The 15,671-nt window shown below is 34.2% G+C and overlaps 1 protein-coding gene across 7 annotated transcripts in view; it reads left to right on the top strand.

The window, feature by feature from the left end:
- LOC123717865 overlaps nucleotides 1–15,671 on the top strand; it is a 41,957-nt gene that overhangs the window by 9,400 nt on the left and 16,886 nt on the right. For all 7 annotated transcript variants that reach the window (XR_006754891.1, XM_045674116.1, XM_045674141.1 and 4 more), the window contains exons 2-3: nucleotides 3,099–3,901; nucleotides 15,270–15,362. Coding sequence is in view for 6 of the 7 variants with exons in the window: in XM_045674116.1 (XP_045530072.1) it covers nucleotides 3,281–3,901; nucleotides 15,270–15,362 (714 nt within the window). In the remaining variant the exon portion in view is untranslated. The remainder of the gene's footprint in view (nucleotides 1–3,098; nucleotides 3,902–15,269; nucleotides 15,363–15,671) is intronic.

Consider the following 15,671-nt stretch of genomic DNA (forward strand, 5'->3'; position numbering starts at 1 on the left):
TCCCAGACATATCTATATGTTCTCAGAGTGAGCTCACCACAGTAGCGATATTGTGTATTTTCTGTATTTAATATTATATATTTTTCGACATTATCCTATTGACTTACAACTGGAAGGATAGTGAATCTATTTTTTCTGAATAAATAAAGAAATAAATATTACGTTCAAGATCATGGTAATTCATAAATTATAAGAACATTATGGATACGCGAAGTCACGGCCTATGATTTTAACTGTAAAGACAATGACCTCGACTCTGAACAATTATTGTTTTGCATGTTGGACGAGTTAACCGAGGATTTTGTATGTAATAATTGAAATGTGACATTTACATATTAGCTTTTCTGTCCTTCGTTACGATATTAAAGATTAGTATCACATGCACGAATACATATAATTTATATATGTTACGCGTTCTAGGGCTTTTAAAATTTCGAAAATATACAGAACATAAGTATGGATCTTTATATATTTTGCAGTGTTGGCCTAGTGGGTAACGAAAACAAAAAATAAATCTAAGGCCGAACAACAGTTATAGCGCGGCTGGTTTAATTAGAGATTTTTTAAACGTAGTTTCCTTAGATAGCTTAATTTAAACAAATCGAAGTTAAAGTTTAAGATTTGGAACAACTTGTGTAACCAAAGAAAGAAAAAGATACTATATTCTCTTAGTAAATTATGAAATGTTTATTTTTACATTTACAAAAACTTCTAAATGCAATATGTAGACTTTTATGGCATCAAACACGGACCACACCTGACACCATTATATACCACATAAACCTATATATAAGCTGCCCGAAAACGCAGTTTACACAAGCATTTTCTTCTTCAGAAGCCCTTTCATCTTTAACCACTAACTTTAAACCAAATTTTCAGTATTAATTCAAAACTTTATACATTTATGAAACAGACGGAATTTGGAAATTTCTGCTGATTTTTAAGCTATTGGACTGAATATTACAAAAGGATTTTTAAGTTAAAGGCCTTGTGCCTATAAAACAAATTTTATCATAGCCATTATAGATATGACATGTTTTGTATTGTTAATACAATAATGTTGCATCTTTGACAATTGGCCATAACAATGTCATATAAGATTTTATTGTACTTATGTTGTTGCGTTTGCAACCATCTAGATAGCAACTACTTTATATTTTTCTTCTTTATTCTTGTTGTACATAACAATCTTCTACACATAATCCTCTAACCGTCATATATAGGGGGCAAACCACCGTACGTGATGCCCCAAAAGGGTACTGGAAACCCATTTTAGTTGGTGTATTGCCAACTTTGGAAGGAGTATAATCTCTTTTTAAACAAATTGAGGTCGTATCTCCCAGGTAAAACCGGGAGTCGACTCCACAGTTCGCTAGCTCGCAAAAGAAAGTATTGTGAAGCGGACAGTGGAAGAATTCCAGCCATCAGGTGATGTAGATGAAGTTTTGAATTAATACCGCTCTTACGATAATAATAATAATAATAATTTATTGCAAGAATATGGTACAAAAAGGTCGTACAATAGTAAGTTCGCATATTCTGCCACACACAATGGCGCGCAAATTTGTCTTTAAATAAGTTTTACATTATTAGTCATATGAATTGGTCAATTCTTATATTATTAAATTTATATCAACTACAGTGTCATGCAAATCACGCAAATAATTATTTATTCCGAAAGTAATACACCAAGTCGATTTTTAAAGACTCTAGTCGGAAGATCTTATAATTCTTTTGGTAAACTATTGTAAACCTTAATTGCCATATAAAAGGTTTACCTAAATAGTTCTCGGTTGATTTTTGGCACAGCCAATTTTCCAGTTTGAACCTTAGATACTCTCGGGTTCAAATGCACAGGCGCTAATTAAAGATTTAAGTTGGCGCTTGGAAGATAGACACTACTGGTACCCAGAGCTGCTACCCCAGAAATGCTACCAGCATTAAAGCTGCATTGACCATTTTAAATTTGTTTTAGTTTTCCATTGATCAATTTTCAATTATTATTACGAACTATTATTTCTAGTTGTATTTTATTTTTCTCTGTATTATATATGATGTGGTGTACGTTATTTAAAAAAGATTAGTGCATTCATACGAACAAACTTAATATTTATTAATCAGTGGCGTTCCAACCTTTTTAGATACTTCAGATTTCTGTGTTTCTTTCTTTTAACGTTCGAGCGAATGTTATTCGCACATATAAAGAAAGATTGTTGCTTTTATAAAGAAAGTTCTCAGATATTTGTCTAGAGTCCCACAATGAAGCTACTAGACCATCACTCAGAGTTCGAATTTTCGAATGTTTTCGAATTTTCTGCGTCATAATGAAACTACGGTTCTCAGTTCTATAAAGTTCTAAAATTAAAAAGTACACGTGATTTAAAATATATTTCTTAAATGCGATAAATAATACATACACAATTAGGAATTACATCACCATCTGACTCAGTGACCCACTGTGACCTCACTGTATGTTAATGTTTGATAAAACTGTTCGGAATTTAATTGAGCTAAAAAACTTGATGGTCCAAAGTTTTAACCTTGTTCAGTTAATGTTTACGTGTTTACCTGTGGTTATTTTTAACACACAAATATAGGACGTTTTTTCGAGGGCGAAGTCCGTATTTCTTGACTTTGAAATCAACTTCTTTTTAATCTAAGAAATTGTATTCTTTTTTGTAACCCCCAAGCGAAATCAGAGAATTATCACTAAATAAATTCAAAGCTCTCGTTCAACGTAAATAAATCAAATTTTAAATTTGACGATTATTTAAATGATCCTAATTCTTGTGATTAATTTTCCTCCAGTTCAAATATTTACGGCCTTACAATCAATTTGTATAATTCTAAACTTGGCGATTAAAAAGAGTGGCGGAGAGTTTCTTGCTAGTTCTTCTTGCCCGCTCTACGCCCTTGACTTGGAAACTGGTAGTAAATGTAGAAAATACAAATTTAGATTTAAATCTTTGCTGTTTACGTTTACAAGCGTACTTGGTTACCTATATGAATATAGTTATTTAAGTTTGAGTTTAATAAGACAAACAAAAAGATACCGCAACAATTTAATTTGTTAATACATCTATTTCCTTTCTTTGCAGATCATGCAGTGATTAAAAACCTCGGAAACTACAGATACGAACGAACGATATAATCTATGTTACGTCCAGAAATGCATAGATTATAGAGAATCACCGTAATGCAGTTTTAGAACGCACAGAGTGAGAAACGAGCGAGACAGACAGCTGAGTTCGAAAATAGAACGGTCAAAAATAGAGAAAAAATGTCTGGCTCCAAGTCAGTATCGGGTGGTCATTCGGCGGATCATCACGCCGCGTGGTGGGAGGCACCATGGAAAACTATGGCTGACCTTGCAGAAGCGGTGGACGATCTCATATGTAGTTTCGACTATATGGACACAGCCATGGATAACCTAGTGATGCTTATATTCATTTGGATTCTATTCTCAATTGTGTTACTTGGTATCGCGAAGTGGGCTTATGGAAAATATGGAAAGATAACTGAGGATAAGGTGGAAAAAAAGATAAACGATGAACCGAAAAAGACAGCGAACGAAATTATCACTAGCGCAGATAGTGTGCTAGCGACTAGTGCTAAGATAAAGAGTGGTGCGTTCAAACCCAGCAAGCCAACGAGCTTTGTGCCAGCAACTCCGCCAGCGGTTAAGAAGCGAATGGGCCGCATGTCTCCGGGGCCAGAACAGCTGTCAATCAGGAAGCATCAGAGCATCATAGTACCGACTTGTACGGGCCCAGATGCGCCGAGCGTTCAATGGGTGAATGAATTATTGACGTGGTTATATAATGATTTGGTTATTGTGAATGAACTTGTGCAACAATGGATTGTATCCATGAACGAGTTCTCCAAGAAGTCGGTGGAAGAGGTGAGTTTCTCTTGATTTCAACGTTGCATTAACTTTCGCGATGGTTATTTCCACTTGTGTTAACTTAAGAGGGATTGTTATTTCTTTGAGAGATATAAACACGAACGATTAAAGCAGTGTTGGCAGCGTCAGCATGCGACTTCCTGGAGGTCGTAGGTTCGAGGCCCATGGTTTTTCAGTTTATGGGCGCATTTACCAAGGTGAAGGAAAAGATCATGAGGAAACTGGCTTGTGTTTGACCCAAAAAGTCGATGGCGACTGTCAAACACAGGAGGTGGATCCTATTACATTCCCATCATATAAATGTTCATAAAACAGTTACAGAAATCTGGAGCCTTTAAAAAGGTTGTAGCGCCAATGGTTTGTTTATTTTTTAGCAGGTTTGAGGATTACTAAATATATTTTTATTCGAGACACTTTAATGAAATGAGCAGCAAAAATATTCACACAATAATTCAATTAAAATGAAAACGGAAGTACATAAAATATATAAACAATAGTTTGTTTAAGAAAATTGAATACAATCAAAACTATCTCGCAACTTAAAAAATACGTCAGAAACACCATATATCTTCAATCAAATTGAACGAAAATATTCTTTAAACTCATCCTATAAGAACTAATTTAATTATTTTAATGGACATTGAGCATTTGGGTCAAGTATTATGGGGATCGGCTGTATCTTGAATAAAGTCTATCGTTAACCCAGATGACATATACCTAGGCTGTATAGTAAATAGTTCAGATTTCATCCGCATCACCTTGAGCCTTCCACGGTCCGCTTCATTGGGTATTCATTGGAACTGTGAAATTGATTCCCGGTGTAGGTCTTCCCTACAACCTCCAATTGTTTTAAAACACACTCTCTCAAATGGGTGTCCATTGTCTGCCTTTATGGGCATCCCGAAGGTTCGTAAAAACTATGGAAATCGGCTCAATTTATAATTTCTGTAAGGGAAACAGACAATATTCAATCTTCCCTAAACGTTTTTTTTATACGCAATAATGCTTTCAAGGGGATGGTGATTAAATTTGACATCATGATAATTAATAAGACGTTTAATTGCCTGTTTTTATATGGCTAATTGTGTGGTTTAATATTTGATTAATCTTAATGTACCAATTTCTTTGCAAATAAATGATTTATTATAATACATCTTCGCGATTATTTAAATCAGTAGGAAAGTCAGACATGTTTCACGCGTAATGCGAGTTAGGTTATGTATCTTGTCAGCACACCGTTAACAATATTTGTTAGACGAATGAGTAGTGAAAACAGTGCAAGTTTATGAATCGTCTATAAGACAAACATTTTTTTGTATACCACAGACCACGTTATTTTCCCAGAAATTCATCAAATAAGTACGATTATATCCGACCAAAACAATGGCTAGTAACAAACGAATTGGCAACAATACAAATAATTCCTGTAAGGGAGGTTAAATAATTTTCTTAATTCCTTGTATTTCATTCTGACAATCGCTATTAAAGGCAAAAATTACTTAACTTACTTACATTAATAACTAACACCAAGAATGATCGTGAGACTTGTAATATATTAGTTAATAACATTCTTCTCGCTGTGAAGCAATTCCTTCCAGGTAAATTTTGTCATATTTAGCGGTTTGAGTGTGGAATCATACGACTTACACTTGTAACTGCAATTGTATTGTCCCTATAAAACGATCATACATCAAAATGTTTTTGAATCTATAAAATGGCTTCTGTAGAATTCTTCTTATTTTAGTCAGTTCATTCATAAGAGTCAACTAATAAAATGTTGTTTGACGAAGGATAAGTAATTTTCTTAAATAAAATTAGCCTTTATAGCTGTAATCTACCCTTCGCTATTCTGTAACCTACCCCGGCTAACCTGGCTAACCGATGTCGTTCTCCCAACGCCTCACCTGCCTTCCCTGGATTCTCTTTCTATCCTCAAGGTATCCTGTTAAATTCTTTCTCTTTCTCTGTGTCTCTCTCTCTTACCATGTGTCATGTCAGTCTATTACATTGTTACTTTTTCTCGTAACATAACCTTATCAATTCTTCGTTCTGAATAATTTTGGCACTCATTTTATTTTGTATTAACTTCATATAAGGATTTCAATTTTGCAGGATTTAAAGCCTACCCACAATAAATGTTAAATCTTAGTAAAATGAGTGTCGTAGTCATTTCTTTTTTAAATATTTGTAACTTGTAAGTTTGACTTTCAAAGGTGTCTTTTACGCCTATAAAAATGATATAACTTTGAGTCTTTGACCGCTGAAAGAGAAAAATCGTTGGGCTAAGAAAGTACTTTCGGTCGGTTATTTCTAAAAAAGGCATAGTACCATTACATATACATAGACTATATCTATCAATATTGTAGTCATAAAACAAATATGTTTTATAATAATATATAAACATAGCACATTATATGCATTTCAACCTGTCCACTTAACAATGTAAACAATTATATCATCCATGTAAACAATGTTTAACAAGAAACAAGTCGTGTATATAGAATCAAATGTATGCCTGTCTGCCTCGCGTACGAGTATCACATTTAATTTCACAGTCAACACGTGACCATGCGTTTCGTTGTGACTGCGAATATTTATATAAGTTTTTTTGCAATAGATAATAGGCTCATAAGGCTGTCTGATCTGATCACCTACTTGCCTATTAGATTAACCAATGATCATGAAACAGATACAGAAATCTGACGCCCAGACCTAAAAGGTTGTATTGCCATTGATTTATTTCAATATTCTTAACCTAAATAGTAATAATAATAATTTTAATTATTTAAATTGTGGTAAAGAATACGAAGTCGAAATACAACATTTCGGAGAATATAAGCCGACATCTTTGTAAACGATGTCTACTTTGACATGGAAAGTATATTTCTTTATAGAAAACTTATACACAGTTCATAAAAGTAGCATATAGTTTAAATAATATATTTATTATTATCTTAATGGTTTTGAGAGAAATCTGTGGAAGCTGGAGGCAACGACTTGTATAGATTGTGGACACAGACCACACACTACAAATGACGTAAAATTGTTTGGTTTACGTAAATATTATCGAGTAAAGGCCAAGTGGCTTCAGAGAACGACTCGAATCTCCGAGGTCATAGGTTCGACTTTCTGTGATCAACACTCGCTCGTATGGTGAAGAATCGTGAAAAAAGATCACCTAATTGCCTGTTAGATTGACAAATGATCATGAAACAAATGTAAAAATCTGAGGCCCAGACCTAAAAGGTGGTAGCGCCACTAGCTTAATGGGGAAATACTATACGTTTATAAAACATTACAGGATATAATAGATATTATTCGAGTTTTTTGTTATTTATTAATTTTTAAATTAAAATGACATGACAGTGACGCAACTATGACGTCACGCTCGGTCATCCGTCGTCGAAGTCGTGTCATTGGTTTATTTATAATGCATCACTCATGATGTATCTTGGTGAAGAAGAAATTAAGATCAGTTGCGGCTCGATCATATTTTTATAACCCAAAAAATTATATAGTTTTATTTGTATTTATTGACTCTGCACGTAAAAGCAAAAATAATAATATTATATAGTGCAACGAGCTGTTACTAAGCAATCTCTTCCAGACAGTGTTGTAAGATTGATAAAGGTTTCTTTATCAATCTTAAAACATTTACATACATAAAAAATTTCGATTTCCGGATGTTTGCTTAGAAAAACTGTCTTCTTTCGTTATATGCCTTGTATTGTATACAATAAACATAATCAAATAAAAACAAGGTCAATCTATTCTTGTCTATTTCGATATTTCTTCTCATAAATAATTTAGCCGACAATAGAATTTATTTATGTTATTTTAAAGCACAGATACAAAAAATATTACATTTTCCATTTCACTATAACAATCATTAAAACTGAGTAAACGCGAGAATTTAGGTCGATTGGCGGGAGATTTAAATTTAGAACGCGATTCAGATTCGTGTTAAAAAAGAGGTTTTATTTGTTTGTTTATGAGTTTTTCGTTTGACGTTAGAAAGAAATGAATATTTTTTTTGTCGTGAAACTCAATTTTTTTGATAAAAGAGAATTGTATAACATACATAAATGAACAAAAAATGTTATAAATAAATATAAACATGCTTAGAGCCTGTCTAATTATAACTTTTTATGGTCTGTGCTCATACATGCTTATTCACGTTTAAAATACGCTTCGGAAGGTTGTTTGTTAGTTAGAATAGTTTGAACTGAAATTACAATTACATACACTCACGTAGCCGGTGTATTTAGTTCAAAGCCAGGATCATGTTGATTCCACCAAAGGGAGACTGTCGATAAAGAGTTCTCTAAGTATGATTGTATTTGTTAAATCAATCTATTATGTGAGTGATATTATTATTATTTGCTTATTATCTTACTTACATATAATTTATTGAAAGCTTAGATATAATAATATAAAAAGGACTATTTTTTAAAACCGTTTTTTACCGCATATTTAAGTTTCGAGTTCCAAAGACTACATTTTAAATGTAGAGTTAGAATGCGAGATGACATTCGTATCACGGCGATGTCAGCGGCGTTTGTTGCTATGGTTACTATGTTCATAGCATCAACTGGTAACCATGGTGACAAATATCTTTAGTCCACTTTTATAATATGGAGGGCGGTTTTAGGCCTCGCAGTGTCCATCGATCGTCACACTATAAATAATAAAAGTAGTGCTATATATGACTGAATCAAAATCAAACACATTTTTGACATACGGAAGTAACAGTTGCGCTCAGTCTCGACTCTAATCCCAAAGTGCCCTGTAATTTTATGTAAGAAGAATAACGGGTCGTTATCATAATAAAATCTGAATGTATATCCTATACACGAATTTTATAATATTTTATTATGTGCAATCTGTATCTCTCAAATACGGGATGTATTACGAGAATAATTCAACTCGCAAATATGAGATGTATTACGAGAATAAAGCTGCTCTACGAGTAGTATTAATACAGTGTGAAAAAACATGGCATTGATAGTTTTTATTTGCTAAACCAGTGCTGCTGCCAATAACCCCTGACTGGCGATGTGCCACATGACAACGATTGACTTCTATCAGATCAAAACAGATAATATAATGGGTTTGCATTACATCTGTGTTCACTGTAGAGATGCCAGCTGCGAAATAACCTGTCAGGTCCAGCAGTTTAAAATTATTTCACTGGCATAATAATGAAATTTTATCAGCATCACGTTGATAGCTGGAATTCTTACACGGTCCGCTTCACAAGACACTTTCTTTTGCGAAATAGCGAAATGCGGAATCAATTCCCAGTGTGAGTCTTCCCTGGCAGATACGACCTCCAATTTGCTTAAAGAAAGAGGATACTCCTTCCTCAAAGGCCGGCAACGCACCCACTAAAATGGGTGGCCACGGGCTGCAATGACAGCCTCATTAAAAAAAATGGTTGTAAAAGCATGTTACGTTTAAGCTTGAAGTGCTAGGTTCAATTTCGAAAAAACAATATTGTTTTCGTATTTATTGGCACATTATCATAAAACACATGTTAGATTTCTTGTACACATTTGATTTTATCCAACTGATAGTTGTGACCTTGTGTTGAGACTAACGTCAGTTTCTAAAAGAGTCCATAAAAAATCAATTCTATAGATAATTTATCGCTTAAAAAGTTTTGCTGATTTTATTTCGGTCTGTTACACGTAATAAATGGTTGGACATTCATCTTTATCGCTTCACTCACGAATTGTGACATCATCCTTTGATAAATCAACGTCTCAGTAATTTGTGTGCGATACCGTGTCAAATGCTTGAGGTAAAAACTTAAAAACTAGGAGCAATGCTCCTGGCCCATTAAAAAAGGATAAATAAAATCAGGATCGCTTTTGGAATGTCCAGGCTGCAAATAGCACTGGAATAACCTAATTATAAAACGATACTATTTATAACCTAGTATATATATATTCTAATGATAAAGCCCGGTTCCCTCGGATTGAATGCCTTGGCGAACCCCGAAAGCCCATGTTTAGGGCTGATGTGTGTTTAGTGGGTAGGTTCGCGCTACCCCTCTCAATAGCAGAGAGCTTTAAGTGAAGACCCAGCCCCACAGTCCCCGCGTCGAGTTCGATACCTACGGCATATACACTTCTTTGAAAAAAAAAAGTATATTGATAAAATATTTTTGAGTAGATTCTGAAGTGTTGTTCCTTACGAAAATACAATACTGTGTGCCTCACATGCCACATAAGCGACTCAACTAGCAATTTTCCTTTTCAAGGACATCTTGAAGAATCTCTTCCAACTCCATCGCTATTTGGAGCATATCACCAATCTTCCCCACCAACTAAGCTTGTCAGCCTACCGTGCAAGAAAATAACTCTTTCCCTTGTTACACTGTTTCACCTACCCATCTCCACTTTGCAAAAACTCAACTTAACCATAATTCCCTATCATCATTAAATTCTTAGATAGATGATATTTTTTATAAAGAATAAATTTTCAAAAGTTCTTTGTACCAAAGGCAAAGTTGCGCATGTGTAAATGATTCCGTATGATTGAGCCCGCTTGTCAACAGCCACAGATGTGTGGCAATGTTTAATGAGAAACGAGAGTCGAATCGTGCTAATCGTGTTCAGTTACCATTAGGAGGTTGTGTTGCGTATCACATGACCGCAGGAAATGTTGCACTCGGCTTATGTAATTCTTGCGTGTGCTGCCTATATACAGTTATAATATTTATGTACACCCATTTCATACATATACCAGATTTTTTATTTAAAACTGAATTTTCGAAATTATCGGAAAATTGCCTTAAAAACTTTTCAAATTTTCAGGCACGGTTGGCTTACTTCTTGCCTCGAATATTGCGTTACCAAAAAATGACTCATATGTTTAGTGCGTGATAACGCCCATTAACTTTAATCTTGTAGTTCTTACTGAAGTACCATTTGGAAAAAAACGCATTTACGAACTTATTTTGAGACGTTTTACTAATAATAATAATATTAATAAACCCCTTTTACCTTCCAATCATGACAAAAAAAAGGATAATATACAAACTTAGAATTTTTACATTGTATACATCATTTTATTTATCTTGTTATCCTATATCTTAGCTACCTTCAGTACCGTCGATCGGAACCCCTTCACGGGTAAAGGCCTCCTCCAGCTTTTTCCATCTGACTCTGTCCGAGGCTTTCTTTCTCCATTCGCTTATGTTACCGCTTCTATTTCTTCTATCCACGTTTTTAATTGAGATGTTTTAGTAATAGTAATACAGCTTTAGAAATTTCTTAAAACAGTGGAATATTCCAGTCCTGTTACCTGTTAGTGTTGTTATGTAATTTATCTTTCTTGCCCGTTCTTCTCAAGGTCAAGAACCTCCAGTTCTTCTCTCGCGAACGGATTCTTCTTGCTCTTGCGCAAATTAAACGTTTTTGACGTGATGCGTCATAAGCATGCGCTATGACGCATCTAAACTGAATAAACGTATTTGGATTTTGATTTTTTTATTTTGTACATTGACAAATTATCAAGAAACAGATACATGCATCTGAGGGCAGACAGGTTGTAGCGCCACTGGATATTATTATTATATCTTTATTGCATATACATAGTGCATTAAATATACACTACAATACAAGGTGTAGGTAGTGTACTCGACCTTTGCCAAAAAGTGACTTCCAGACTTGATTGAAAAAAGGTGAACAAATTTTGAGCAATGCAGAAGGAAAGTCGGGATTAACTTAACATGGACTCGAGCAATTCTTTATTTATTTATCTAAGAAAACAATACAAGATTAAACATTAAAATATTTACAAAAAGACTATTTATTTCTTAGAGTATAGGAAATGACATGTAGCACACCTTTTGTTAGTTCACTCAACGGACAATTAAAAAACGTCTGTTAATCTGTGCAGTTAATTTATTATTTTTATACATTGTATGTGTGCACTTTTCGTGAGGCCCTTTAGTCTTCGCTCAGGGTACGAATAGTGAGGATGGTCGATGTCCCCAGTACCCCTTGATCTGTGTCTCCGTCATCAGCGTCTGCTGCGCTACTGCGAGCCCAACCTCCTAGTTGCCCAATCCCATAGTCATAGTGGAGTATGTGCGTAATCGCGTCGTCGTCTTCCGGGCGTTTTTTGCGTTGATTCTCTTTAAGTATGACGGCTTTGAAAGTGTTCCACGAACCGTCGCTGTCAGTCTCTACCATAGCTTTTACTATGAAGGGAAGCGACGGATCCAATCCGAAGGTGGTGGTGAGGGAGCTACGTTCAGAGTTCCACACCAGACAAACCTCTAAAGTGTGTTGCGCTGTGTCATCTGCGAAACCATACCCGTGATCGATGTTACTTACTAATGTAACTAATATAACGTATGTTTTGTACTTTGAGTTAAATCAGTTTAATCATATTATACTTTTATCCTTCGGTAAAATATATTGACACCGGAATGAAATTTAGCCTTCCTATGTTAATAGTAACTGGGATATATTCGCGATTGGTGTCTTGTAGGAGGATGTTGCATCAAGCTTGCTGGAATTTCCCTCTTTTGGGCGCGTTATTACGTTATAAATAATTTAATTGGAAAGAAACTCTACTCTCTACTCTTACTTTCTAAAAAAAGATTTATAAAATCCGTGAAATCATTAAAACCAGTTTATTTTATAAAGCTTTTAATAAATCCTAATTAGACTCTGCACTATTTTAATCTCTTTCGACTCTTTCTGTCAAATTGTAGTTATTCTATGTTATTTCGTTAACCCCAGGCTCCTATTTGTCCCTCCTTTCTTCTGAATACCGATATCCAGATTGGGCATTCTGATAAACGAGCGAGGTCTGGATAATAGTTGGTCCCCTCATACATAGAAATCAGTTTTCTTTTAGGTTTTTAATTTTTGTTTGAACCAGTAGCTTAACAGTACATTATTAAGGACTCTTATTCTCTGATATGTATAAAGTCTAAATACGTTTATCAATGAACCCATTCATAAACAATAACAGAATGTATCTGCCATCGACTTATTAATTTCTCACATCTGGCTTCAAGCCAGACTATCTGCACTTAAACCTCTTGATGCAGTATCCACTAGACGGCAGCTGTTTTAGCCATTTTAAAAAGGCCTTTGTATTTTATCGTATCGCTTTTGTTATTGATGGTTCAGGTCGATATACCCTCCCCAGTAAGGCTGGTTCCCCGCGCTTTGCATTTTTTGGCAACGGCCTCCTCCAAATCCCGTGCAATGTCTGTACTGTGCCACTCTCCTCTGTATTATGTACCACTTTATGTTTCTTTTATTTTGTCTTTCTCTTCTTCGTTTGCTGTAACTTGGGCACCAGTTTAGTACTTTTTCGCTCCACTTTTCTGTTCCTCTTGCCATGTGCCCCACCCATTTCCAGTTTATTTATTTTTATTATAACATCTGTTACCTAAGTTGTTTTCCCTATCACACATAGTTCTATCGATCTTTAACACACCTGTAGCCTTGTATGCTACGCTTTAGTGGGCGGCCAAGTTTGAAATCCATATGTTCGTTCGTTAGGTCCTGTCTAATTAAGCTAGCCCAGCTTTTTCCAGAAGCTCAGAATACAGCACCTATACAGTATGCCATCTTAATCTCATATGATAGATATCCGACGTCGCTAGTCTTTCTATTGACTACTATTTTAGGTAGATATTTATTAAATGAATCTTAATTTCGATCCTGGCTTCCGTATTTCAGTTGTCGTTATAAGTATAATCTAATCCCACGCAGATAAAACAATGTTTTACCTTATATTTATCCTCATACGAATTTAAAATAACATGTTCCCATATTTATTACATGGTATGTGATTACTAAGCCCATGGGATTTGTCTAGACTTAGAGGCTGACTGAAATTACCAATAACTTTAGAAGCCACTAAAGACAATTGATTTCACCTTAACCTTTAAGGTCAAATTGGGTCAAGTGGAGTCTTTGGGTAACGAATGTGTCACTAATTTAATAGGTTTTTATGTGTGACGTGTCTATACCTAGTCTAGATAAACATATTATATACATAAATAGCACAGGTAATTTTATTTTTATTCGACTTTAATTATTTATTGTAGAAGGGATACTGTTAAATAATACATGATATTATGTTAAAGCATATATTATAGTAATAATAGTAACTTATTAGTACATTATTTAAAGGATCCTAATCCTTGGGATTGATTTACTCCAGTTCAAACAATTTGTATGACTCAAAACTTAGCGATTAAAAAGAGTGGCGGAGAGTTTCTTGCCCCCTTTACGCTCTTGACTTACGAACTTGTAGTAAATGTAAAGTTAGAATCAATTTAACATCTTTTCTGTTGACGTTCATAAGTATACTTGGTTACCTATATGAACTTTATACAAAAATAAATCCAAAATCAGTTGATCACATGATCCTATCAAATTGTTAGATCTCCAATCCATTTCCATCATTCAAAAAGCAATAATATTACAACAAGAATAACCCGAATTTCTACAGAAACCCACAGTTTCTACAGTTTTTAACACAGGCCCACAGGCCTGTGTGCAATCAGTGTACCGGGTTCATGAATTGATCCTAAAGTTATCAAACATAATAATAATTAATTTGCAAGAATGGTACAAAAATGATACGGTGGTACAATCTTATCGTCACATATTCTGCCACACGTAATGGCGTGCATATTTGTCTTACATAATTAAAAGGATTTACATTGTACATACATATAACATACCATTATAATAATACATATTCAATTCTTATATTATTTTATCACTACATCATCACATTATTAAAATATATTATTACGTTATCAAATTAATATTAATTATAATATTTTACTGAAATAACCGTTCATAGAATAATACATTTTTTATATACATACATAATACCTTTATTAAATATCTTTGAATGGTTTTGGGGACTTAAAAACCTTGCCATACAAAAAGTATTATTCCTATACAATTGTATAGACAAATTTTTGGCAACCAATGTTATGCCAAAATTGTTTACCTCACCGTACTTCACTAACATTATGCAGTAATGTAGACAACACGGCGAACATTATTGGGAGTTTTTTTACGATGATTTACTATAGAACTTTGGTTGTACACGTTTTTTTTTCTTTCTATCTTTTCATCATCCTTACTTAAGTGAATTCTAAGTCGAAACAATACAGTTATTGTTAGGTTCGATTCACGACAAAACAGTTTTTGTCGTGAATCGAACCTAAGTTCTAGGCTAGCTCTTGTTAAAGAACGCCTTTCCAGTATTATTTGGACTTTTTACTCCACAATGTGTTAATGAATGTTTATGTCTTATATTTATTTAATTTAAAAAAATATGTAAGTAATTGATACTATGATTGTTTCAGCAAGGTATCGGTGTGGAATTGGTGCGTGCTTTGGACAGTCATCCCCCATCCATCTCCAATGTATTTTGCGAGTGCGACTCCAAAGATGATGTTGTAAGTATCTTTAATGTCTCTAATATAAGTTTGACAAAGGCGCTGAAAAATGTCTGCGTCAAAATGAAAGAAAACACTATTTCATTTTGGTTGTATTTATTTCGAAATATATCGAAAAGCATTAATTATGTACAGCAAAAACAATTATACCAAACATGGTATACATAATATATAGGTTATAACATTTACGAAAGGAAATATCAATAATTTGTATTGATTACAAAACTTACCTAAATTCGGCCGTGTTGTGTGATGGTATGTGAGGGTGTATATGGGTGTCCTCATGATGCAGGTTTAGCGCTTGGATAT

The sequence above is a fragment of the Pieris brassicae genome, chromosome 2 (assembly GCF_905147105.1).
Source record: "Pieris brassicae chromosome 2, ilPieBrab1.1, whole genome shotgun sequence".
Taxonomy (NCBI): domain Eukaryota; kingdom Metazoa; phylum Arthropoda; class Insecta; order Lepidoptera; family Pieridae; genus Pieris; species Pieris brassicae.